This window comes from Uranotaenia lowii, chromosome 2 (assembly GCF_029784155.1).
Source record: "Uranotaenia lowii strain MFRU-FL chromosome 2, ASM2978415v1, whole genome shotgun sequence".
NCBI classification, from domain to species: domain Eukaryota; kingdom Metazoa; phylum Arthropoda; class Insecta; order Diptera; family Culicidae; genus Uranotaenia; species Uranotaenia lowii.
In genome coordinates this window covers 178,401,804-178,428,271 of record NC_073692.1, presented here as the reverse complement: position 1 = coordinate 178,428,271, position 26,468 = coordinate 178,401,804, and the positions used below count along the sequence as shown (strand labels likewise).

At 35.8% G+C, this 26,468-nt stretch overlaps 2 protein-coding genes across 3 annotated transcripts in view; both read left to right on the top strand.

The window, feature by feature from the left end:
• The window catches only part of LOC129742336 (uncharacterized), a 390,821-nt gene that overhangs the window by 65,836 nt on the left and 298,517 nt on the right, over positions 1-26,468 (top strand). The gene's annotated exons all lie outside the window — the stretch shown is intronic.
• On the top strand, positions 1,047-25,779 carry LOC129742125 (uncharacterized). The gene is made up of 2 exons (XM_055733969.1): positions 1,047-4,793; positions 25,645-25,779. The coding sequence occupies exons 1-2, from the start codon at positions 1,047-1,049 to the stop codon at positions 25,777-25,779; spliced, it is 3,882 nt and encodes a 1,293-aa protein (XP_055589944.1).

The window sequence follows — 26,468 nt, the reverse complement described above, 5'->3', positions numbered from 1 at the left end:
ACTTTATGAAATGATGGGTAAAATTCGTTTTAGTAACGATACACTGACGCATCTTTGAATAATTTTGGAAAAAGCATTGCGTTTGCACTTTCCCCCATAAATAACAAGTACGGCAAGTGCAAACTAAGTTTTTTTTCACAAAAGTGCCGTTGCTTTTTACCAACATTTTCAAATTTTTCACTTTCAACGGGAATATGTTGAGAACTATTTAAGTGATCCAACGAACGATAATTGATAATTTTTGAAGATTTACATATTTTTCTATGACATGTGAAAGTTGAGCTATGGTGAAAACCGTTTGCTCTTGCCCCGGTGTACCTTATATGTAAAAAAAAAACTGTTCGAATGCACCATGCAATAAAATTTATCTGAAGTGAAGTTATTTTTCGAAAATAAGCATCACTAATTTTTAAAACCTTTCGAAAGCTGGAACTTTTCTTTTCATTTGAACCAAAATTTTAAATAAATTCTAAAACAATTTATTTTTGAAGGAAGAGTTTAAAAACGTTTTAATAGTTTTTCCAAATCACTAATCATTCTGAAAACGTATGTCATATCTTTAGCGATAATCCAACTCCATATTTCAATATCATGATCTAATATGAAATTTTCCTGGCTACAATATCAAAGTGATACAAATTGAGAGAACAGAGTTTTTATGTCGCAAACAGAGTGATAATTATTTCATTTGAAAAATCTAATAAAACTTCTCATCACTGATTGTACCAAGACCAGAAATAGTATTCTACCAACTTAGTTATTGATTGTAGAGTGTTAAAATATCGAAGAACATAAAAAGTTTAACGAATTTTGAACAAAAACTCGACCATTTCTTCAAAAATTCAATCAGTAGAAATAGCGGAAGCCAAACTGTGGATGATAAAAACATGCTGATAACGATTTTATTTTCAAGTTTTCGATCAAAATTATCTCGATTATCAGTTTGTTGTATGCAAGCTTTTGTGCATTTTTTCGAATTTCTCGAAGATTCTATAAAAACTTTTTTTTTTTTTTCATTTGATTTCAAACTATACATTTCGAATTCCATGATCGCTGCCGTAGCGCTGCGTAGTGCTAACTGCTTTGATGAACTCGGTTTGCAAGGACAACCACGAACACTCTGTTTGAAATGGACGGGCAATAAGACGAGAACGGAACATGGCTCCAAGGTGATTGAGCTTCAGATATCCGGAACCGATCAACGGCATCATAAACTACTAGATACTCGCACAGTCAAAGAATTAGCTCTTACCCCACAAACACTAGACTTTGGGACATTGTCGGCTTCATTTCGGCATCTACGAGGACTTCCGATAGCGAGCTACAGGAATGCAGTTCCTCGTGTTTTGATAGGGGTTAACAACCTTCATTTGACCGTTCCGCTTCGTACAAAAGAAGGTCAGCCGCAAGACCCAATAGCTACTAAAACAAGGTTGGGATGGTGTGTCTACGGAGGAACAGGATACCAAGATACATCTTTGTACGTGCACCGTTGTAGTTGCTCTGGTGATGATGCATTGCACACAGCTGTTCGGAACTATTTTGCTTTAGAAGACGTGGGGATAACCGGGACAGCCATTCTAGAATCTGAGAACGATAAACGGGCCAAGAGAATCCTTGAAGAGCACACAAGTCGCCAAGGTGATAGATTCCAAACTGCCTTACTTTGGAAGTCCGATTATTATGAGTTTCCTGACAGCCGTTTTATGGCTGAAAAACGTTTCGAGTGTTTAGAACGTAAGCTTAAACGAAACCCAAAGATGATGGAAAACGTTACTAAGCAAATAGAAGAATACCAGATGAAAGGATATGCCCGTCTCGCCACCGAAGGTGAAATCAGAAACTCGGATCCTCGGAAAACCTGGTACCTACCACTCGGCGTTGTAGTAAACCCCAAAAAGCCGGAGAAGATTCGCATGGTGTGGGACGCAGCTGCTACGGTTAAAGGTGTCTCGTTGAACAGCATGCTTTTGAAAGGACCAGATCAACTAACAACACTACCCTGGGTCCTCTTCCGTTTCCGACAATATGCTGTGGCAGTCTCTGGTGATATATCCGAGATGTTCCACCAAATCTGTATTCGTCCAGAAGATCAGCAAGCTCAGCGTTTTCTCTGGCGGACCAATCCAAATAAAGTTTTCGACGTTTTTGTTATGCAGGTGGCCACTTTCGGTTCAACTTGCTCCCCAGCATCTGCTCAATTCATAAAGAATAAGAACGCACGAGAGTTTGCGGATGTCTATCCTCGAGCTGTTGAAGGAATCATCGACTGCCATTACGTGGACGACTACGTCGATAGCTTTGGGACAGAGGAAGAAGCTCAACGAGTTGCTCGAGAAGTCAAGGCCATTCACGCGCGAGGAGGTTTCAACATTCGTGGTTGGAGATCCAATAGCGTGAAAATACTCCAAGGACTTGGAGAGGCAACAGATCCTAATCCCAAAGAACTAAACACACAGCACGGCATCATCGAGAGGGTTCTTGGAATGCACTGGCTTCCCAATGAAGATACTCTGGCATATTCCACCAACTTTCAGCCACAAATAAACGACATAATTTCAAACAGAATGCGGCCAACGAAACGACAAGTACTGAAGTGCTTAATGAGTGTATTCGACCCTCTCGGTCTTCTAGCGGCCTTTGTCGTTCAAGGCAAAATACTTCTCCAAGATATTTGGAGAGCCGGTACTCAATGGGATGAAGAAATCGACGACCAAGTATTCGAAAAATGGACCAGATGGATAGATCAGTTCCCACTTATAGCAGTCCTCCAGGTTCCAAGATGCTACTATCTAGATGCTACTGAAACACTCTACAATAATCTTGAACTGCATATATTTGCCGACGCAAGCGAAGATGCTTACGCAGCCGTAGCGTATTTTCGTATTTCCATCAATAGCAAGGAATATAAGTGCACTTTAGTTGCGTCAAAGACAAAGGTAGCTCCTCTACGACATTGGTCGATTCCCCGGCTTGAACTCCAAGCTGCTGTATTAGCTGCGCGACTAGAAACATTTATTAAAGAAGGCCATACATTGCAAATACATCGTACGGTATTTTGGTCGGATTCGAGTACAGTACTAGCCTGGATACGCTCGGACCATCGAAGATATTCGTCGTTTGTGGCATGTCGAGTATCTGAAATATTATCTACCACTTCTATCGCTGATTGGCGATGGATCTCAACGAAGATGAACGTTGCTGACCTGGCCACAAAATGGGGACAAGGTGGCCAACTGGACGTGGATGGTCCATGGTTCAACGGACCGGAATTCTTGAAAATGGAAGAAACAGGGTGGCCGCATCCCAAGTCAATACAACCTACGGTAGAAGAACAAAAAATCTGTGGGGTCCATCAAAGTTTAGAAATTCCAGAGCCGCTGGTTGATGTATCCAGATTTTCTAAATGGGAGAGACTGACCAGAGCAATGGCCTACGTATTCCGATATTTCAATAACTGTAAGAAAACACGTTGCAAGGTCAGCAGTTTGTATCCCACGCAATCCGAGTTGAGGCTCGCCGAAGATTACCTATTCCGAATGGTTCAAAGAGAAGCTTTTCCAGACGAGGTACACCAGCTACTGGCACGAATCAGCGAGCCGAATGAAAAGCAGGTCGCCGTAGGAAGAGGCAGCAAACTTTACAAGTTGTCACCTTACCTGGACGAACACCAAGTTCTACGAGTCGACGGGCGGATTGGAGCGGCGGCTAATGTGGACAACTGCATTAAGTATCCAGTGATTCTATCAAAACAACACCGTGTCAGCGATTTGATCATCGATTTTTATCACCGCAAGTTCCATCACGCTAATTTTGAAACCGTGGTGAACGAATTACGTCAGGTTTACCATATACCACAAGTACGATCCCGCGTGAAGCAGATTGTGAAGCGTTGTCAGTTCTGCAAAATCAACAACGCTCGACCTCAAATTCCAAGGATGGCTCCTTTACCAGCGGCGAGATTAGCAACGTGCACACGACCGTTCACTTTCGTCGGGTTGGACCTGTTTGGTCCACTCCAGGTTAAAGTTGGTAGGAGCTCGGTTAAACGGTGGATCGCGCTATTTACCTGTTTGACAGTGCGCGCTGTCCACGTCGAAGTAGTATTCAACCTAAGTACGGAGTCGTGTATTATGGCGGTCCGGAGGTTTGTTGGTAGGCGAGGATCACCATTAGAATTCTATTCAGACAACGGCACAAACTTCCGGGGAGCCGACAATGTGCTGCAGAGACAAGTTTCCAACATCGAAGAAGGACTGGCATCTACGTTCACCAACACTGCAACGAAATGGGTGTTTATACCACCCGGCACACCACACATGGGCGGCGCTTGGGAGCGCATGGTTCGTTCGGTGAAGAAGGCGATGGAGACGAGCGTGAACGCGTGTCGAAAACTGAGCGATGAGGGTCTGTGGACTCTAGCAGTCGAGGCTGAAGGAATAGTGAATTCCAGACCGCTTACGTACCTCCCGATTGAGGCAGCGGAACAAGAAGCTCTTACTCCTAACCATCTGTTAATCGGAAGCTCCAACGGTATCAAGCAGCCGACTGTAGAGCAAGTAGACGAAAAATTGGCGCTGAAAAATACTTGGCACCAAATACAAACTCAAGTGGACACTTTCTGGCGTCGATGGATTCGTGAATACTTGCCGGATTTGACTCGGCGTACAAAATGGCAGAGTGAAACTCGACCGATTTGCGTAGGAGACTTGGTGATCATTGTGGATGAGGCTAGAAGAAATGGTTGGGTCCGCGGACGTGTTAATGAGGTCATTCCAGGGCAAGATGGGCGTGTAAGAAAGGCGATTGTTCAAACTCATAGGGGGCTCACTAGGCAATCGGTCTCTAAGTTAGCTGTACTTGACGTTGGGGCTGAGGTCTCAAAGTTAGCTGTATTTGAAGTTGCGACTAAGGGTAACCCGGGATCATCCTGACCAGTGTTACGGGGGGGAGGCTGTTGGCAACTGGGAGCACTGCCAACTTTGAAGCGGCGCGACATTTTTGACGCCAAAAATAAAACTTCAGTTCAGCGGCCAGCCGTGACGCTTTCCCGTTTGACAGCTACGAGTTCCGGGAAAAAACTTACACCATCCATTCAAGAAGAGTCAAACAGATAGCTTTATTTCTATCTTTCGCGATTAAAACTATACCTACCTATTTAAATTACAATTGGAGAAAACTACCTAACCTAAGCTAAAACTAGTGCCGAACCAAGTGCAGTGAAACAAACGAACAATAACCAGATAGTGGCACGTAAACAGGTTTGTGAATCCTGCCCTACACGAAAATGTTGTGTTGTGCTAACCTCAATCTTTCTACGCATCACTAGCTAGTTTTCAGTAATTCCTTTTCGGATCCATCCGGCCAAGTGTAGAGCATAGTATAGTACTGTGCTAAGCAACAAAGTGTTCCATCCAGCGCCTTCTAGCTCGAATATTGTTCCGGCTCTTCCAGCCTAGTTCATAGAACTTAGCCTTCTCAAGCCGCATCCGAGTAACAGGTTAACTAGAATGTCGCTACATGCTGAACGATCATGCTAACTGCTAACTTTTATCCTTCTCAGCAGCTCGTGAATCGTTTCGGCTCATCCAGCCAAGTTTATCGAACTTAGCCTTCTCAAGCCGCGTCCGAGTAACAGCTCGTGAATAGTTCCGGCTCCTCCAGCCAAGTTCCGCAAACTTTGCTCTATCAAGCCGTGTTACACTATCAGGTTAGCAACTCCCGTTGCATGCAAAACGGTTCATGCTAACGCTTTCTTTCATTAGCAGCCTTGGTCAGCTTTGCCTAGAATCGTTCCGGTTGTAGGGAAATTGATTCGAAACACTGATTTTGTAAGTCAAATTATTATTATATAAACTAAAATTATGTCATCTAACCAAAACTCAATAAATTACAGCTTGAAGCTGCTTTGCTATCAAGACCGGTGTCTTTTTCCCCTCCTCCCCTACAAACAACTCGGAACATAAGCAGAACAAGTTCCACGATCAAATAACGAACACAAACACATACAGGATCTTGATTTTTCCTCGAAGAGATTCATTTTTCATAACTCTAAGCATACATCTTTCGAGGATATGATAACTAGCATCTTACAAATGCTAAAACCACCAATCCACAGAAAGTGTATGTACTATGTTTGTCGTGAAGGAGTTGTGTTAGTTTGTGAAAGGTAGAAATCAGGATCCATTTTGGTAAATGGTACGATCATGATTTTCTTACACTCCCCCTATGCTCCTAGACATTTCCTAAGGAAACTTCTATACATATGAGGTATTTGATAAATGTCCAATAAAAATGGATCGAGTAAAATATTGAAGGCAAATCAGTACCATTCAAATTTCTCCCTTGATAACCTAGCTCTTTTCCTAACCGTGATCCTTGTTGTAGCAAGGAATTTGCAAAAGGTCTTAAATGGTTGAAGACGGAATTTAATTTAAAATATAAATGAAATATATTATAATATTTTGACACATTTTTTTCCAAATTGTTTTTCTATGATTCTTGCCTTTTCGAAAACTCTTTGATTCTTTGCTGTCCTTACCCTCACATTTAAAAAAATCTTCAGAACTTTATTGTTTAAAGAGCACAACGTAATGTTTTGAATAATCAATACTTTTTAACACATTTTCGATTTTTCCGGCAATTCAAGTTAATATATTCAGCGTTTGCATTAATTTTAAAAATTGAACAGTCAAACTCAAAGTTATTAAAATTTGTTTTGCTTTACCTACAAATTTGAAAATAATAAATTCTAGTATTTTCAGAAAGTAAGCATTGCAACTATTTCTGACACCGCTGCTGAAAGTCTTCGATTATCCATTATTAATGATTTTAATCCATTTAGAAGTTTGTTGAAGACAACAAAACGATTGGACATACGGTTTAAGAAATATTAAAGATTTAATTGGGTCAAAATTTGTGAAATTTTTTATTGAAATTGCCGTATTTTACGAAAAAAGTGCACTTGTTGATTAAATGAATTTGTACCCATTTTTCAAAGTTATTTTGAAAGAGCTGCTACGAAAAAACTGATTGCAAATTCGTCATTATTCAGTTCTTAAGTTCTTTGCACCTCGGAAAAATGTAAAATTTGTTGCCTTGTGCTATCTTCACATCATATGAAGTAAGTAAAGGCTGAAAACACTCGCTTGGAATATTTAGCAATTTCAAAGTATCGTTCTCTATCAACAATAACTAGTAATTTTGATACAAAATAGTTTAAGTTTTTCACGATTTTTGAAAAATGAACTGTATTTTATAAATTTCTAGAAATTTAAAATGAGGATTGTAATGAGGATTCATCTATGATAGCTTTTTAATTTCTCAAAATTGTTTTTGAAAAAGGCAGTACTGAAAAAGGGAAACAAATTGCACCCCAAACGCAACGATATACCGAAAAAATTCGATGAAAAGTAAACCTGCTTTAATATGCAATTTTAAAAGGATGAATATTATTCGATTAAAGATAAAAATAGACAGTTTCTTTAAATTTGCAGTTCAAATTGAAACATTTAATGAAAAAGAATACTTAGCTTGGATATTTTTCACTGTGGAATCAACGATCCTCCACTGGAATCAGCAATCAGACTATTTTATTTTCTTAGAGTTGAAAGAATCCGGACCATATTACTCCATTATTGATTATTCACTTGATACACTTGATTTTTAAATAGTTCATTCTCCTTTCCCTTGTTGATATGTCCACAAACTCAAAAGCGCTTAAATATTTGATTGTTTTTCAATACTCTTGAAAACTTTTGAAACAATATAGAAAATATTCGAAAAATTTTAGGAGCTTGAAAATTTTCCAAATATTGGCTCATGAATTTTTTACACTAAGTAAGCTTGAAATATAAATGATTATATTTTAAAGAAAAGTGGGAAACATTTTTTTTATAATAAAACCCTATAACATTTTGTATGAAAATCTTTTTTTCAATTCTACAATCGTAAATCATTTGATGAATCAATTTTTTTTTATAAATTTCAAAGTTTTGAAAACATTAGTTTTTCATTCTTCGGGACTTTTTACTGTTGCAAGATGGGTTGAATATTGATTAAATTCAAGACATAAAATTCTAAAGAATCGTATTTTGAAGGTCCTTGGGTATAAGACAGAGTCTTATTATTATTTGAAGTAAAATTGAATTTCTCAATCTCTTCAATTTAAAAAGCTTCGTTTTGTTTCAAAACTCGTCCATGATTTTTTTTCAAAATTTTTAAGCAACGTTTACATGAGTAAATATAAGCATTTGTGTTTGTAAGGGAAAATTGAATATTTTTTACTTGAAAAATCATTTTTGTTTCTATTGTGGAACCGAGCCTGCAGATGATTTTTTAGCGAAAAATAAATTATTTAAAGAAAATTTCCGCTGAACAACTTTGTTCAAGACCGTAACTTCGTATCTTATAAGGCAAAAAAGTTATTAGCCGTTTAACAGTTTTTTGGCATTGAAAAACAATAAATTCATTTGACATCACTTCTGGGTGCCTAGCGAAGTATTGTAGGACTACAACTTATGCAAAACTTCGCAAGACACCAGCAGTGATGTCAATTGAATTTTTTTCTTTAAATAATTTATAAATTGGCTCAAAAATCATTTCCAGGCTCGGTTCCACAAAAGAAACAAACATGATTTTTTAAGTTCCAAATATTCAATTTTCCCATACAAACCTGAAAGTTCAAATTGACTCAAGTAAACAATACTAAAAATTCTGAAAACAAAATATCATTGATGAGTTTTGAATCAAAACAAAGCATTTAAGAATTGGGTATTGTAGAGCTTTTTTTCCGCTGCCTGATAGAAAGCTTCGAGAACTTGGTAAGCGTATTTTCAATTCATTCAAAATCCTTCCTCATTTTTTTCCTAATGTGCTTAATGGTTTCTCAGATCAATTGGAAAATTTTTGTTCCAATAATTAAATCATTAAATAATTAATGTATCCTAAATCCAACCTGTTAATGACGTACATGTAGGGTGGTCTTTTTTTTACCGAAACCGGTAAAACGCTTCATTTTTCAAAACCGGAAATACCGGCTATTGAGACGGTGAAAAACCGGTATTTCCGGTAAATTTTTCATTGTTCCTTGGCATTGAAATAAAATTGACACAGCTGTTTTTTTTTACCAAAAATGTATGGGTACAAATACTTCAATTTTGTTCAATCAGCTTCAATATTTAGCTCAATAAATTTAACTGCAATGTTTATGTGAGGTTTGATTATTGCTAAAACTTGTCGATGTAACTTTTTGGAATAAAGCTATAGTGGCGTTCAAAAGAGCATTGACAAGCTGCCATCTCTCTTTTTGATGTTATTTTTTCATGAAACTGTACACATTTCAATTCCGCTATCGAACTAACGCTCCACTATATCTAAAGACTGTACAAGTGTACAATGACCACTTCCATCTGTACCGTTGAGCCGTCAACACGTACGCCGGAGCATCGTATCGTTGCTGTGTACCTGCAGGAACATTTTACATTATTTATTTTTTCCTTACCTGTATTTCAATCAGCACTTTTCAGTGCTAAAATTATTTTCATTTTCTTTTATTCATATTTTCTCTTTTCTTTCCAGCATGGGGAAGTCTTCGGCCGGCTCAAGGGCCGGAAGAAAACGGATTGCTGAACCTAATCCAGGGCCATCTGCCAAAAAAGTTGAAATTTCCAATTCATTCGATGTCCTTCATAACATCGTTGATGAGGAAATATTCATATTTAATTCTGATAAGAGTACTAAGAAACCTTCTTCTTCTTATACTCTTAAAAACGAAAAGATTCCACCAATAACGGTCACGATTCCTGACTTCAATTCCTTTCGAAAAGAAATCGTCACTTCCGTCAAGGATGTGAAGATTTCTTTTCAGATCGGTCGAAGGGGAACTGCTCGTATATTGGCGGAATCTTTTAATGATTTTCAAAAGGTTTTAAATTATCTATATATATAAAAATGAATTTCTGTCTGTCTGTCTGTCTGTCTGTCTGTCTGTCTGTCTGTCTGTTCCCTATAGACTCGGAAACTACTGAACCGATTTGCGTGAAACTTGGCAGGTGGGGGTATTGGAGGCCGGGGAAGGTTCCTATTGTGGTTTGAGACCCCTCCCTCTCTCATGAAGGGAGGGAGGGGCCTCCCAAAATTAAGACAACTTTTGGCATAACTCGAGAACCAATCAAGCAAATGGTATCAAATTTGGCATGAGGCGGTATGTGGGAACGGAGAATATTTCAATGAATATAAGGTACCCCTCCCTCCTCTCAGTGGGGCGATAGAAAGGGGGGAGGGGGGCTACCTTACAATTTTTCATATAACTCGAAAACTATTCAAGATATTGGAACCAAATTTGGCATGGGAAGGTATATTTATACGAAAAAAATGTCAATGATTATTTGAGACCTCTCCCTCTTTACAGTTGAAAGGGGGAGGGGTCTCTTTCATATTTTTTTACATAACTCATAAACTAATTAAGCAAATGGAACCAAATTTGGCATGGGAAGGTATTTGGATACGAGAAATATTTCTATGATTATTTGAGAACCCTCCCTCTTTCCAGTAGGGAGATATAAAGGGGGGAGGGGCTCTCTTTTTAACTTTTTACATAACTCAAAAACTAATCAAGCAAATGGAACCAAATTTGGCATGGGCGGTTATTTGGGAGCGTGACATGTTCTAATGATTGTTTGAAACCCCTTCTTTCTTCCAGCGGGGAGAAAGGAAAGAGGGAGGGAAGTTTCATACAATTTTTATTGCATAGCACAAGAACTACAACAACAAATGGAACCAAATTTGGCATGGAATGATATTTGGGTACGAGAAATGCTTCTATGAATATTTCGTATCCTTCGAAAAGGTGGATGAAAATGGGGAGAAGCGGTCTTCCTTACAATTTTCAGTATAACTGGAGAGCTGATCGAGCAAATTGAGCCCAATACAATTTTGTTAGCATTAGTTCTAAATTAATGCTAACGAAGTCAACAAATGGAGACAAATATGGCATGGAAAGGTACTTGATTACAAAATATGTTTCTACGATTGTTATAGACCCTTACGCTTAACAGTGTAGAGAGGAGAAGAACGGAGGGGGTTCCATATAAATTTTGTTGTAAAGCTTAAGAACTTATCAACCAATGGAACAATATATGAAACAAGAAGATTTTTGGGAATGAATAAAATGGGTATGATTATTAAAAATCACCCCCCCCCCCCCTCATTCAGCAGGGGGGAGGAGGGAAGGACAGGAGGGGGCTCTCTTATCAGTTTTTAGCATAAATCCAGAATATATCAGGCAAAAACAACCATATTTTAACAGTTGGATTGTTTGCGTGCGATTTATTTGAGACCCTCCTTTTTAGGGCGAAGCTTAAGGAAACAGATTAAAATTATCAGATCTTTAACACAAATTTATAGATCAAGATTCAGAATATTAGTTTAAGTTATTTTTGGATTGCAATCCGATACTCCAGCTGCAGCTCTCATTTTATAGCGGTTGCTTATGAATTATGTTACAATTTGATTTAAAATAATGCCAACAAAACAATGAAAATTTGAGTTAATTCTGAAAATATCATTCGTTTTTGAAAGGTGTAGCAAAGCACACCGGGTCAGCTAGTTTGAATAATAAAAAACACCAATTTTTTACGTACGACACTAGAAGTGATCGTCCATTTAAAGTTGTACTTCGTGGTCTCACTGGCGATCAGACACCGGATGAGATCACAGCTGAATTAAATTCTTTGTTAGGTTTTTCTCCAATTCAAGTAATTCAAATGAGGAAAAGAACCAACACGAATAATACCAGTAGTGCTGGTTTTGCTCCTGAACTTTATTTGATCCATTTTAAAAAGGATCAGGTTAATAATTTGCAAATTCTTGAAAAGGCTCGTCTTATGTTTCATTGTCGAGTCAAATTCGAACCTTTTCGTAAATCTTCTACCAATTTTTTACAAAACATTACGCAATGTCGTCGTTGTCAAGCTTTTTGTCATGGCACTAAAAATTGTAGAATGAATGCCAGATGCATGTTTTGCGGCTCATTCGATCATGAAAAATCTAAATGCCTTTTTGGTGGTGATAAGCCAAAAACAGAATTTTTTAAGTGTGCGAATTGCACAGGTAATCACTCCTCGAATTCGCTAGATTGTCCCATCAGGGCAAAAATTATTGCTTCTAGGAAAAATCCCAAAGTTTCCAGAAAAGTTTCTTCTCCTCCTTCCTCTTTTTCGTCTTCACACGTCGGGCCGGCAAACAACCTGCCTGTTCGCGGTCAGCCTCGGCCGACATTGGAATCACGGCTGGGTAATACCCGAAGTGATTTTAATGTTACCTGTGCTGAATTTGCGCCCCAGACTCGTTGTTTATCGTTCTCAGAGGTGGTTGAAAATAGGATTCCCTCTTCAAGTTTAACTAATAAAAATGGGAAAAAACCAAGTCTCAACGTTCATGCGAAGGCTTGGGAAAATCCCCGAAATTCAAATACTTGTTCTTCTCCTTCATTTTCTGATCCTAACAATTTTGTTGATTTGGGTGAGATTACTGAGGAAAAATTAAAATTTTTGCATCAAAATTTAATGGAAATGATGCAACTTATGTTGAAAGCAAATTCAATGTTTGAAGCTTTCCAAACTTCTTTTAATTATGCTAACAAAATTATTATGACTTTACGATTCCCTCATGGATCCAAATAGATGTTTAAATATTATGAATTGGAATGCTAGATCTTTGCTGGCTAACCAAGATGAATTCTTTTTATTTTTGAAAACTCAAAACATACATATTGCTGCCATCACTGAAACTTTTTTAAAGCCAGACAATAACTTGAAAAGCAATGCTTTCTTTAAAATTTTACGAAATGATCGACTTGATCGACAAGGTGGGGGTGTAGCTATTGTCATCAATAGTCGTCTCAAATTTAGACTTCTTCCTTCTTTCAATACAAAAGTCTTAGAAACAATTGGAATTGAATTAGAAACTTCTATGGGGAAAATTATAATTGTTGCCGCATATTTGCCTTTCCAATGTAGCGGTGAACAGAAAAATTTTTTGAAGGGAGATTTACAAAAACTCACCAACGTACTAGGGATCCTTATTTGAAATTAATTTATTGCGACCTTCAAAAAGAGATCAAACGTCGTTTAAATTTCATTCGTAATGAAAATTTTGCTAAAGCAGTAGAGGATATAAAACCCTACTCAAAGCCATTTTGGAAATTAACTAAAATTTTGAAAAAGCCCCAGAAGCCAATTCCTACTTTGAAAGACGGGGATAAACTTCTTTTAACGAATGCAGAAAAAGCTCAAAAATTGGCCCAACAATTTGAGTCTGCTCATGATTTTAATTTAAACGTTGTAAGTCCAATTGATGCTCAAATTTCCCTTGAATTTGATGATATTCTTTCTAAACAAAATGTATTTGAAAGTTCTTGTGAGACAAATATTGATGAACTTAAATTGATTTGCAAAAAATTTAAAAATATGAAAGCCCCAGGGGAAGATGGGATTTTCTATATTCTTATTAAAAAGTTGCCTGAAAGCACTTTAAATTTTTTAGTTAAAATCTTCAATAAATGTTTTCACTTGGCTTATTTTCCCAATAAATGGAAAAATGCCAAAGTAACTCCAATTTTAAAACCTGGAAAAAGTGCTTCAGAGCCTTCAAGTTATCGACCAATTAGTTTGCTTCCATCTTTAAGTAAACTATTTGAGAGAGTTATTTTGAATAGAATGATGATTCACATTAATCAGAATTCTATTTTCCCTGATGAACAATTTGGTTTTCGTCATGGACATTCTACTACACATCAACTTTTGAGTGTAACTAATATGATTAACGCTAGCAAATATGAGGGTTATTCAACTGGCGTTGCTCTTCTTGATATTGAAAAAGCTTTTGACAGTGTTTGGCACAAAGGTTTAGTAGCTAAATTAGCTCGATTTGATTTTCCTGTATATCTCACCAAAATTATTCAAAATTATTTGACTAGCCGAACCTTACAAGTAAGCTATCAAAATTCATGCTCTGAAAGGACACCCATTAGAGCTGGTGTCCCTCAGGGTAGTATACTTGGGCCAATTTTATATAATATTTTTACTTCTGATCTTCCTGATGTACCAGAAGGAAAAGGTAGAAGATTATTTGCTGATGACACTTTGCTTTCAGCCAAAGGTCGAAATTTACGGGTGGTACGCAGTAGATTGCAACAAAATTTAAATTCCTTTTTGAATTACTTGAAAAAGTGGAAAATTTCTCCTAACGCTTCCAAAACTCAACTTATTTTATTTCCCCATAAACCAAGAGCAAATTTTTTAAAACCTAATGAAAATCATTCCATAACTTTTAATGGGGTTTCATTAGAATGGTCTGATCACGTGAAGTACTTGGGACTTACACTTGATCGGAATCTTACTTTTAAAAATCACATTGAAGATATTCAATCGAAATGTAATAAATACACTAAATCTCTTTATTCTCTCATCAACAGGAAATCCCGGTTGTGTCTGCGAAATAAGATGCTCATCTACAAACAAGTTTTCCGACCAGCGATCATGTATGCAGTTCCGATTTGGTCTAGCTGCTGCGCGACGAGGAAGAAAGCCATCCAGAGGATTCAGAACAAAGTTCTGAAAATGATTTTGCGGCTTCCACCTTGGCACAGCACCGAAGATCTTCATCGGATTGCGGGCATTGAATCGATCGAAGAGATGGCCAACAAAATCATCTTCAACTTCAGAGGCAAATCGATGCAGTCTTCCATCGCAGAGATTCGTTCTCTTTATGTTTAGTTTTATTTTAAGATAGTGTTTAGTTTTAATTATAAAATATTTTTGCTATTACAGGATGTTCTCCTACATTAAAAACTTGATTGCGCTCAGCAAATTTAAATCTTATAAATAAATTTTTATAATCTAGTTACTTATAGGGCTATGAACAGTTCATTATTGAGCTGAACACCTAGTTTAATGCAATAATGTAATATAAGTGTAATGATGATTTGATACAAATAAAGACATATTTAAAAAAAAAAAAAAAAGTGTACAATGACTGAAGAAAAGATACAGCTACAAGAAATTTTAAATTGCTCCACAATATTCACTGTATTTTTTGTTGTAAAACTGGAATTAAGTCAAAAGATGCCAAAATGATTTATCTTTAAACAGGCGAAGTTTATCAAAATCGTTTTAAGCGGTGCTGGGCTTTCACAAATTGAAAATTTTAAACCGAAAATGTTGAAAACTGATTAGAATAATCATGAAATATTTTTTGGAAGCCTAAAATACGATTTAAAATCTGTCGATAAGTTTTGATGAAAAAAATATTTTTTAGTTTTTTTCTTGATTTTTGTTGAGTTATTTCTGTGTTTTGTCAAAATTTTCCCGGATATTACCCGGATTTTTGTTTGAAATTTTGAATTTAATGCCTGGATTTTGCCAGATTTTTATTTGGACTTGGCCGGATTTGTCCGGCTCGGAAACGTGCTGAAAAAATTCTGGCAACCTTACTTCAAACGTTTGTTTCGAAACTGCTCTTTCCATCATTTTATGATTAAAGCTATTGCATAGCTTTTGAAACAAGATTTAATTTCGACTTAAAGTTTTCTTATAACCTCTATCTCTTCAATAATTCTAGGGATGTAAAACGTGAAGTGTTGTTTATAAAGAGATTAAATTTCTTCCAATCTTCTAAACCAGCAGCATCCGGGATGGTAAGAAGCTCAACCAATTGACCCCAAGATTTATTATTCCTAACCCACCGAATAAAGTCATAAAATAAACCCGGAGGTAACGTTCAGCTTATTTTTTGCTTTCCCAACTCCATACCTCATAATAAAAGCCCCATTGTGTTCAGTCTGAAGGTAATCCCGAAAGTGTTGAAAGCTTCCTTAGTCTTGCTCCTTCCTCCATTGAAATCCTTTCGCCATTCTGCTCTCAAATGAACTTGGTCCTGTTACTTTTCCTGTGTTCGGAAATCAGCTTTTCCATTCAAAAACAAACGCCACCAGCTATGGGGATCAAGAAAGTAAGAAAGGGCTCCACACAAAGCCGACCGGGGAGAACAATTGCGAGCGATGTGGAAAAGATTTATACCGAGGGATCTTTTTCGACGAATTCCTCAGGAAGTGTGGTTCTTTTCATTTATTTTTTTTTTCAGTCGACTGTTTTCCTGAAAGAAATCCTCCAAGGAGGAAAGTTTCTTCCAATGGATGGAAAAACATTTCCTTTGCCATGATTCTATCGAGTCGTTGTTCGACTTCATTTTTAAAGTTGTTATGTTACAAGATAGGAAGTTTGGAAAACTTTCTGGTTTGAGGATGGCGTGTTCAAACTTTACTCTTGAGAGTCAAATTTATTGGAGGTCAGCTGTTTTTAAAATATATCAAATCTAGGAAAAGTTTTCTCGATGTAACGTCTTACCAAGAAATCAACTTTGTTATGAAACTTAAACTCTAATGTTATTGATAGCAAGGTAGAAGAATTAAATTTTTGAGTTTCCTTACTTAGCACTTGGATTATCAGTTATATTGCTCTTAAATTTCATCAACTATTTATTTGATTCGAATGGTCGTTCATTCACACGCCATTTTTCATTCCTCGTTCTTTCCGCAAAATCTAGCTTCAGAAAGTCTGAAGGATACTTGTCTGGATCCATACACGAATTCGGAAGCCCTCAAAAGCAACAAGAAATCAACCAAAACAAACCAAACGAGCTTCCTCGACTAATGCGTCCCATCTTTATTATTGTGATAATGAAGAAAAACGCGCGCCACACCCAAGCTCGATTAAGCTTTGATGTTTTTCCTTTGCTACAAGCAACATTTTTCTCCGGCTAATATATTGCTCCACATATGTTTCTTTTCCGTTGCACAACGATTAATCACAATTAAACGTAACCGGAAAAGATTGAGTTTTTAAGATTCCTTGTTTAGATGCTGTTTGTTGGTTGAAGGTTTGGTTTGTCTTACTGGATTAAAGAATTGAAAAGCAGGACTTTTGAAAGGAAAAGCTGACGATAAAAATAGTACGAAACAAATTTGAAAAAAATATAGATAATTGATATGAAGACTTCACATATGTAAGTCTCATATAAATATATTGATAATTGATCAATTTTAATGATTCTAATTTTTTTGCACAAATTTATCTTTTAGCCTTTTATCAGTATTCTAAAAGTAAAGTTTGTTCAAGTGTTTTTTTCTAAGTGTTATTAATTTTATTTGGAAAAAGCTGTTCTATTTTCAAGCATTCGAATCTTTTTTATTTTTCTATGTAATGCAGTTCTACGACATTTCTGGTTTTTGTTTTCTTTTTATTCAGTTTTCAACGTATTATACTTTTTAAATTCATAGAAATTAAGAACACGTAGGAACGTTTTTTTTAATCCGTAATACAGAATTGTAATGAAGTTCTTAAAAGAAATGATGGTAAAATTGTTTCAAAGGTGTTTTATAAAATCTTGTTTTTCAAATATCATGTTTTTAAAAATCACAATCACTTTCCACTAATTATTAATATATCAATTGATCTCAGGAAAGGCAAATTTTATTTTCAAAGCTATGCTCCTTCAATTATGTTCCAATTATTCTATGGAACCAGTTAAATACAAGTTCTTTCGTTAGGGAACCATACCTACACCGCATCTTTGGTGAAACACATATTTTTAGGTAGGTTTACTGCACGAGAAAATATGCCAGTGAACAAAATTTCCAAAATCTTTTATCGGAAATTACCAAAATGTTCACAAGCTTTGAACATGAGTCATCGTCCTGGAGACTTTAATCAACCAAATATTCAGTTCATTAATGATAAATTTTTCAAATTTTTGAAAAGGAGTTAATCTCCGTATATCGGTGAAATTTTATACTATTTGAGAAAGAAGAATTTAAGAATTGAAAGATAGATATAGACGTATAGAAGCTTAGAATAAAGTGAAATTTGTTGAAAATGAGCGAAATTTCAATCTACATCTCTCACATTTCTATTAAAAAATCTAGTAGATGAGATGAGAATGCCATTATTTCTTTTATTTAACTCATAATTGAAATCAGGTATTTTTCCTGCAGTATAAAATTAATAATTTCTTGTGCTCATATATAAATCGGAGGAAAATCTTATATAAAAAATTACAGAGGCATAGCCATTTTATCGTGCATTCCAAAACGCTTCGAAGCTAAAGTGAATGAAAAAATATACAATCAAATTAAAACACCCATAGCGGAAAAGTAACAAAGAATTGTTATAGGACGCTCTATTCACTTGAATTGTTACCTATTATATCATTTCTATTGATCGCGTCTGTCATAATTCTGCCCAAGTTTTATACACGGGCTTCAGCAAAGCTTTTGACAGAATTCACAACCACATGTTGATTTTTAAACTACGTACAGTGAGCGAAACAAGTATAGCACCATTATGTGTTTTCCTTGTTAAAATTTGAATGATTGAAAATCATCAAAACTTTCTTCTGCAACTTTTTTAAATTATTCAACGGATAAACCAGAAATAAGTTTACTTTTTTATTAAGCGTTGAAGACCAAAAATATGGAAAAAGTGCGAAATAAGAATAGTACCGTCAACTGGGGCAACATGCAACAATTTTCAACTTCAATGGCTTCTAAAAAACTTATGTTCACAGTTAATCGTATCCTTTATGCATCAAAAGTTTTAAGGATGCTGGGGTATCAAATTTACGTAGTTAAAAAAATTATTGGTTTCCTCAGTTCTTTTTAATTTTTAAAAAACATGCGATTTTCACACTCCTTAGAAAATGGGGTAACTTGCAACAAACTTTGTTTTTAATGAAAAATCTTATGAACACGTACGAAAATTCATAGTTTTTAATATATTTGCGATGCCTTAAAGACCATTACGCATGACAACACCAATTGCAGTAGTTTTTGGGTCTGTGAAAACAAATTTTCACATTTTTTTCTGAAAATAAGGATGCTGCATACATTTAGGGGTTAAATAATGCTACGAAAAATTCTACAAGCTGAAATCATGAAAATAAATGTTTGGATGAATGAAATTTAAATGTTTACAAACGCGTGATGCAAAACATTCATATTCCAGCACATGGAAACGAGATTTACAAGGTATTTCTTTGATTTGCATTTTGTTGCATTTAACCCCAGACACCTAACTGAATTTTAAAAATATTCATTTAAAAAAATTGGGTGATTGTTCGAAAAATATTTTTACACCAACAATGTTGGTATAACATGAGGAAACCTGTAAGAAGTTTGTAGGTAATTTTATCAAGCCGATCCGTCATACTGGGTAAAGTTTTTTTCGGCATCAAAAAATGTTAAAATTTGTACATTTATTGCTCGATTTTTCTAATTTTACATAAAAATAAAAAAAACTTAAGACAACTAGCTTAAGATGCGAGAAATTATGTCATCATCATTTTGTTATCATTAAAAGATAACTTTATTACAATAAATTAAATTAAAAATTGATTCAATGTAGTGTTATATAAATGTTGCATCGAACCCCGCTGTTGCATGATGCCCCGTTTGACGGTACCACTTATGAGTGTTTTCAATCATTCATACTTTGACATACATACTATTCTTGTTTCGGTCACTGTTTATGTAAATGGATTCAGTCCACATCTGCAGAAAGGGATTTAATCCTATTTAACAAACCGTATATAATACGGAAAGTTTCAATTTTACGTATAAATAAATATTGTTTACAATAAAATTTGATTTTTTTTATAATTTGGCACATACAGTGAATAAATTACGGGCAAAATCCGGGCTTTTTTTTAATGGAATGCGGGCAACCGGGCCGAAACGGACTTTTCCCAACTTCCGTATGAAATATCCGAGCAAACCCGGATAAAATCGGGCAATCTGGCAACATTAATTTACAAGGGAAAAATATGCATCATAGGAAATTGTTGCCATAGAAAATGGGCCTGTGAAGAGAACCAATAAAATCAGAGATCTTGGTATTATATTGGACTCAAAACTTACCTTTGAAGATCACTATGACTCAGTAATTCCGAAATTAAATAGTATGCTTGGCATTATAAAACGTTAAAGTTATCATTGTACACAGCTTTTGTCCGATCTATACTCGAGGACTGCAGCGTTGTGTAGCCCTCATTTCAAATTTCCCATAAAACCGTTTAGAATCCGTTCAGAGAGAATTTGTTCTATTTGCTTTACGAAATCTAGGATGGTCTCAGGGTCGAGTATCAAGCTAGTATTAGTCAAGTTTAGTTAGAAATATAAAATCATTATGTGCCGCAATCTTTTTTGTAAACGACACAATTAATCAGCCTGTTTTTGTCTGCTTATCTACTAAATCAATTAAATTTCCATGTTGCCTGTTGAAAACAAAAATCTGTTTAAATCTCTGTTTAAACATATTAAGGAAAAAATAGTCCAATGAATAGGCTTATGCACAATTATAATAAAAATTAGGAGAACATAGATTTTATGTCTAAACAGCAGCTGCAAAGTGTTTTTCATGGTAACAGACACTGAAGAAACCAAAGTGTGGTAAATGTAAAATGTTTGATTAACTAATATTAAGAACCTAACCCCTAGCATTTAGATACCATTATGATGCCTACACATGCCTGGAACAAATTATTTATCATTCAATTGTCACTTGGAGTTGTAGCATCGCGAGAGGGTGGGGGATAACCAAAAAATTAAAAAGTTCAATATATTTGATTAAATTTCACGAAAGCTTGTATGCAACTAAATTGTATACTATATTATTGCACAAAACTTATAAATCAAGTTATTTTTTATCGAAAAATTCAATTTAACCAAGGATTCAAAAGGTGATAAAACTCAAATATTTCACAAGTTGTATTTTGCTCGTGTAATTTTTCGAATATTTGATAAATTTCTTGAAATTTTCATGAAATACTTCATGCTTAATTTGTTTCTCCCATCATGTTTTATGAAAATTTCGAATAGGGGGTGGGGGGGGGGGGGGGGGTGGTCGGGTGTGTGGGATACATAAAATTGATACCATAGAATTTATGTAAATAAGCTATTACACAATGCGTCTGTAATGCCATCAAAAAAAACCCTCGGTGAAGCGCCAACGAAAGTATTCGTCTCTTTCGATCACATCTTCTCACTCCGTCTCCAGCAGTCCAGTCCAGTCGTCCGCGCAGTGCAGTGTAGCGTGGTGCTAGTGGAAACGGTATCCTTCGTGACGCGTGAGGATTTACGTTAGGTAAGCGACCGGATTTCTCACGGGCCATTCCCCAGACCCAGCCTGGCCTCACAGGGTGGTATAAGAAGAAATTGATATTTGTTCCGGCCTTATTACCGTTCATGTAAAACTAGGGCTTAGTAAATCATTCGTTGATGATTGACTTATCACAAAATGTTTATTGAGTGTGTGTTTTATTTTGGATGATTAGGCTGGAACAAATATCAATTTATTCTTTTGTCAACCTCCCCCCCCCCCCCATCCCCCACTCCCTCCCCCTTTGAAATTTCCAAGAATCCCTAAGAACGGAATAAATAAAGTTCGAAAAAGTTTATTGTCATTTCGAAAAAAATCAAATATCCGAATGTTTACAAGAACAAAACACAAATTGTGGAAGCTGACAGTTATTTCACCGTTAGTATTCTTGGTATTCAATTCATCACCATTTATTTGTTTCGCAATTTTTTAATATCACAGTTAACACAACAAACTTTGTTATACGCATCATATACATTATAGAATCATCACAGTAAACTCTAAAAAACAGCAATTACCTACCCAAGTGAAGGCATTATTAAAATATATTTTTAACTTCTGACTAAATCGATAAGAATTATACAAATTGGACGATATTCAACACCTTATTCGTACATCACGAAAGTATGCGAGATAGCGCAAGTTTTGCTCCCAATGCATGCAAACCATTGCAAACGACGATATTTGCTGCTTCTCTCATTGTCGCAGAGAATACAACAAGGTTGTTCTCTCATTTGTATCCCGCACGAGAGAGCAAATTTGCAAACATGGCGGACTTAATATCTTATCCGATTTATACCGACTCTATGTAACTATTTTTACGATAGTTTACTTACTTGGTAGAAAATGCGGTTAGCATTAACATTGTTGACGATTTGAACAATCATTTCTAATACGATTTTATGTTTGCTGGTTTTTATGGACGCACCCTGAAAGTCCATGAAAAAATCTCATTAATCAGACTTTATTGTAACTTTTCGCTCAAAACCGCCATATCTATCTCATTTCTCAACCGATTTTTACAAAATCTATAGTTTTGGATACCTGATGGAATCTTGATGTAAGTCTTGATGTAAGAAAATTCACTCAGTTTCCAAGAAAGCTGAAGTAATAAACTATACATTGTTCACAAGGATATAGTTTTCTTCAATTTTTAAGACCATAATCACAAAAAATGTGAAAAGTGGTATAAACACTTTATTTTTCAATCAATGAACAGCCTGAATTTTTTAAGTCATACCAGATAAATTTTGAAAAGAGGATTGGAATGTTGATGCAGTTTGGTACATTTCATCATATATATATTTCTTTATATGAAACACAGATTTTTTTTCGAATTTTCAAAGATAACTGTTTTTTGAACTTTTTGTTAATTTGCTATTTTTCAGATTTGCTTGCACTCAAATTCAACTTTGCACTGGATTTAGTGTATTATATTTATATTAACCTGATAGTCAATTTCATACCGACTCTAGTACTGTAATAACTTAAGCGTTGCGATACTTTACAAAATTAAAATTTGTTAAAAACTCTGTGTTTCGTATTTTCAAAATCTTAAAACACAAAAATGTGCCAAATTACCTAAACAACGCTAAATTAATTGACGATGCTCAACACGGATTTATAAGAAAACGGTCAACCACCTCCAATCTGATGTCATTCACTAATCTTGTTTTGCCAAAGCTCGGAAAACGTCAGCAAGTTGATGTAGCTTACATAGATTTCTCTAAAGCCATTGACCGAGTGCCTCGTAAACTTGTGATAGAGAAACTCAGACACTTGGGACTTCTTCTGGGGATTATTAAGTGGCTTGAGTCGTATCTAAACTCCCGCTCAGCTTACGTCCGAGTAAACTCCGTCTGTTCTGTGAACTTCGTGATACCTTCTGGTGTGGGGGGGTCTTGGGCCACTTATATTTATCATGTTCGTGAACGATTTGTGCTATCAGCTGACTTCACAAAAGCTATTTTACGCAGACGATTTTAAGCTTTTTCGCCAAATCACGACACCATTTGACTGTATTTTACTGCAGAATGATCTTGACGCTGTTCTAAGGTGGTGCAAGTTGAACGGGATGTTGGTCAATGTGGAAAAGTGTAAACTAGTGAGTTTCTCAAGATCACGCAACTTGCTCCGCCATTATTTCGTTATGAATGATTGCTCTTTGGAAAGGGTCGACACAATTAAGGACCTAGGTGTAATTTTTGACAGTCAGATGAGATTCCACACACACGTTGCCACCACAATCGCAAAGGCGTACGCAATGCTTGGCTTTCTTCGTCGAAACACTCCATCGAAGGTGTCCAGCGAGCCTTTATTCGCTTCGCTCTACGGCAAACAGGATGGAATCCAGAAATTGCAACACCTTACGAACACCGATGTAACCTAATACACTTGGAAACGCTGTCCCGTAGAAGGAAGGGTAGAAGGGTGTCTTATCACAAGTGGCAACATCGAAAATAGTGAGTTGTTACAAAATGTCCATCTATTCGCCCCTACACACCCACTTCGAACTCAACAGCTCCTTTGGATTCCCGCTCACCGAACAACGTATGGATACTTCAACCCAATGGACACGTGCAGCCGTTACTTCAGTGAGTGTGCCAGTATTTTTAATTTTAGCATTTCAAAACAAGTGTATAAAAATAGGTTAAGACAATTTTTACCTCAATAAGTCTGTGTGAAATTATCCTTCGAAGACATTAAATAAATAAAATGTGCTGTAATTACGTCAATTACGTTTCTGATCCTCTTTTCAAATTTATCTGGTGTGACTTATATCATGTTGACGGTTCATTGATTGAAAAGTTCGGTTTTGAACCTCTTTTTTACATTTTTTGTGATCATGATCTTAACAAATTACAAATAAAAATATATGCATAATGTGCAATGTACAGCTTCCAACTACAGTTTTCTTGGACACCTAGAAAAATTTTTTTTGAGCATTCCATAGCTGATCTATAGTCTTTTTTCCGAAGTATATTTGAATTTATATATTTTAATTACATCACGAGGTTTCCTTAACTAAAAATTCTGTAGAAAATCGGTTGAGAAACAATAGAGATATATTAGGGTTTGTCAGGAGTGTCAAATTGACACTTCAGGGACTGTAATGGGAAAAAGTTTCTGCGACGGATGAGGGTTAATGAAAATCGAAGTAAAGCGTTTTTAAGGTATCATCCAAACTCTATTTTTGTTCAAAGGAAGAGAACAAGTTTCTTGTTCTCTGAGCTTATATTTTTTAATTTTTTTCTAATTTTTTCTATTTTGATGAAAGTTTCCATAAGACGTAAATTCAATTTTTGGATCTATATGAGTTATGGTTTTATAGATTCAGCTCTATTCATAAAGATATGGCTGGATTAAAATTCTCTTCCTTGATCCAAAATTCTATGTTTTCATTTCATTGTAATGGAGTAAACTGACAATTTTTCAAAGGCGTCGAATGCATTTCTCAATCGAACTAATTTAAGATTAAGGGCAGTTTTTGTTGAATCGGAACTGCTTTAAATACACATGTGAAAAAATTTGTTTTAACCTAAATATATATTTTTTTGAAACTTTATCAGTTTAAATCTTAGCAAAGATCACAAAATGGTACTGAATACTTGATAGCACTTTTTATCCTTTTAACACGTGCTGATACCTGCATTAGCTCACATCAGCTTATCATATAATTAGACAGGCTCCGGAGAAGTTTAAAAAAATATTAACAAATAACTCTTAATTTTGAAAGGTTGAAAACTGTCACTCCTTCGTTCTCTGAAATTTTATTTTGGAAGGAATGTATGCTGAAAAAATCAATGAATTTCTCGAATAACCAAGCATGAAATTATATATCTCTTGTGATGGTTCCGTAAATTTCAGGATTTAATGGCCGAAACATGACAGCAGATAATAGTTTGAGAATGCTCAATACACTTATTGATATGAAAAAAAATATCACGATCTCAATCAAATTATGCCACGAAAGAAATGTTTGCTGGTCATCTTCCATAATCAATGCTCACATTTCTTGACATGACTTAAACTTATTATGATTTTGCTTTTGTGAGTTATTGGATTAGTAAATAAAAATTGAAATAAATATGTGGATATGCAAAAGAACGTGTGAATAATATTAGGGAACACAATGAAAAATTATAATCATATTTTTTTACTGTATTTTGTCCTCAAGTTGCAAAAACTTTCAAGTGCTCTTATGAAACATTCCAAGCTGCAATTTTCCACTTGTTCAAATTTACAAATAGCACAAATGCTACAACAATACGTTTAACATTTCTGCAACTCTAAAAAGAGGGTCACTTTATCTGTTCGTGACGTTGCACAACTCCCACAAAGCCATCAGCTGAATCAAAAATACGAAGATGAATAAAAGGCACCACTGAAATCGCCCAGTGGCGGCAATCAATCATCGATCAATCAACACCAGCCAAAATCATCAACCAAACCAACTGACTGCTGTAATTCGGTCAAAAGTCACAAAAACAACAACAACGACGAGAAGAACAACAACAAGAGGGAGAAGTTTGGGGTGGACAACATACTGGAAAAGGCACAGTCCTAAATCTTTCGGCTAAAAACAGACCAAGAAAAAACTAAGCCATGGGCTGTCGAAGTTGGCGATTCGAAGGATGAAATACCAAAGTCACGCCTCGGAATCAATTCGACAATATGATGGATTCGACAATGATGATGAATTTAATGACCCGCATCTTTTTTGGGAACGCACATTTTCATTGTTGTTGTTGCGCGTCTGTTACTTCGACTGTTCTTCGATTTATGAGTCATGGAAATGAAAGGGTTCGATGATGTTAATCCGAGTGCTTCAGAGAAAAAGGAACATTATGTTTGATGTTGTTATAGTGTTTTTTTTTTTGCTTTATCAGGCGAGAGTGAACATGTCTTGACTGCCTGATCAGGTTTCCAGTTGATGGTTTTGATGAAGATATAATTGGCATATCGACTTAAAGAGAGCCGATTTTGCTAGAAGTTTCTAAAAGCTGTTTGAACTTAAAAAGTCGAGAAAAAGAAGTATTAAATAATTTATTTTGATAAATGTTCCTTCCAAGTATGCTATAAAGAGTCATACTAATTGTAGAGAAGAACATACATAACTAAAAACTGGTCGCCCTGATTTCCATTCCATAGCTCACACCTAGCGGCGATGCTGAATTACTGTAATAGATCCAACGCCCATCGGACTCGGAGCTATTAGTGTAAGATGATTAGTGTATGAAAAGGTATGATTACATT

Coding starts and splice junctions, on each gene's coding strand:
- LOC129742125 (XM_055733969.1), top strand. CDS start 1,047: ATGATCGCTGCCGTAGCGCTGCGTAGTGCTAACTGCTTTGATGAACTC. Junction 4,794..25,644: donor TTCCAGGGCAAGATGGGCGT/GTAAGAAAGGCG, acceptor AATCAACACCAG/CCAAAATCATCAACCAAACC.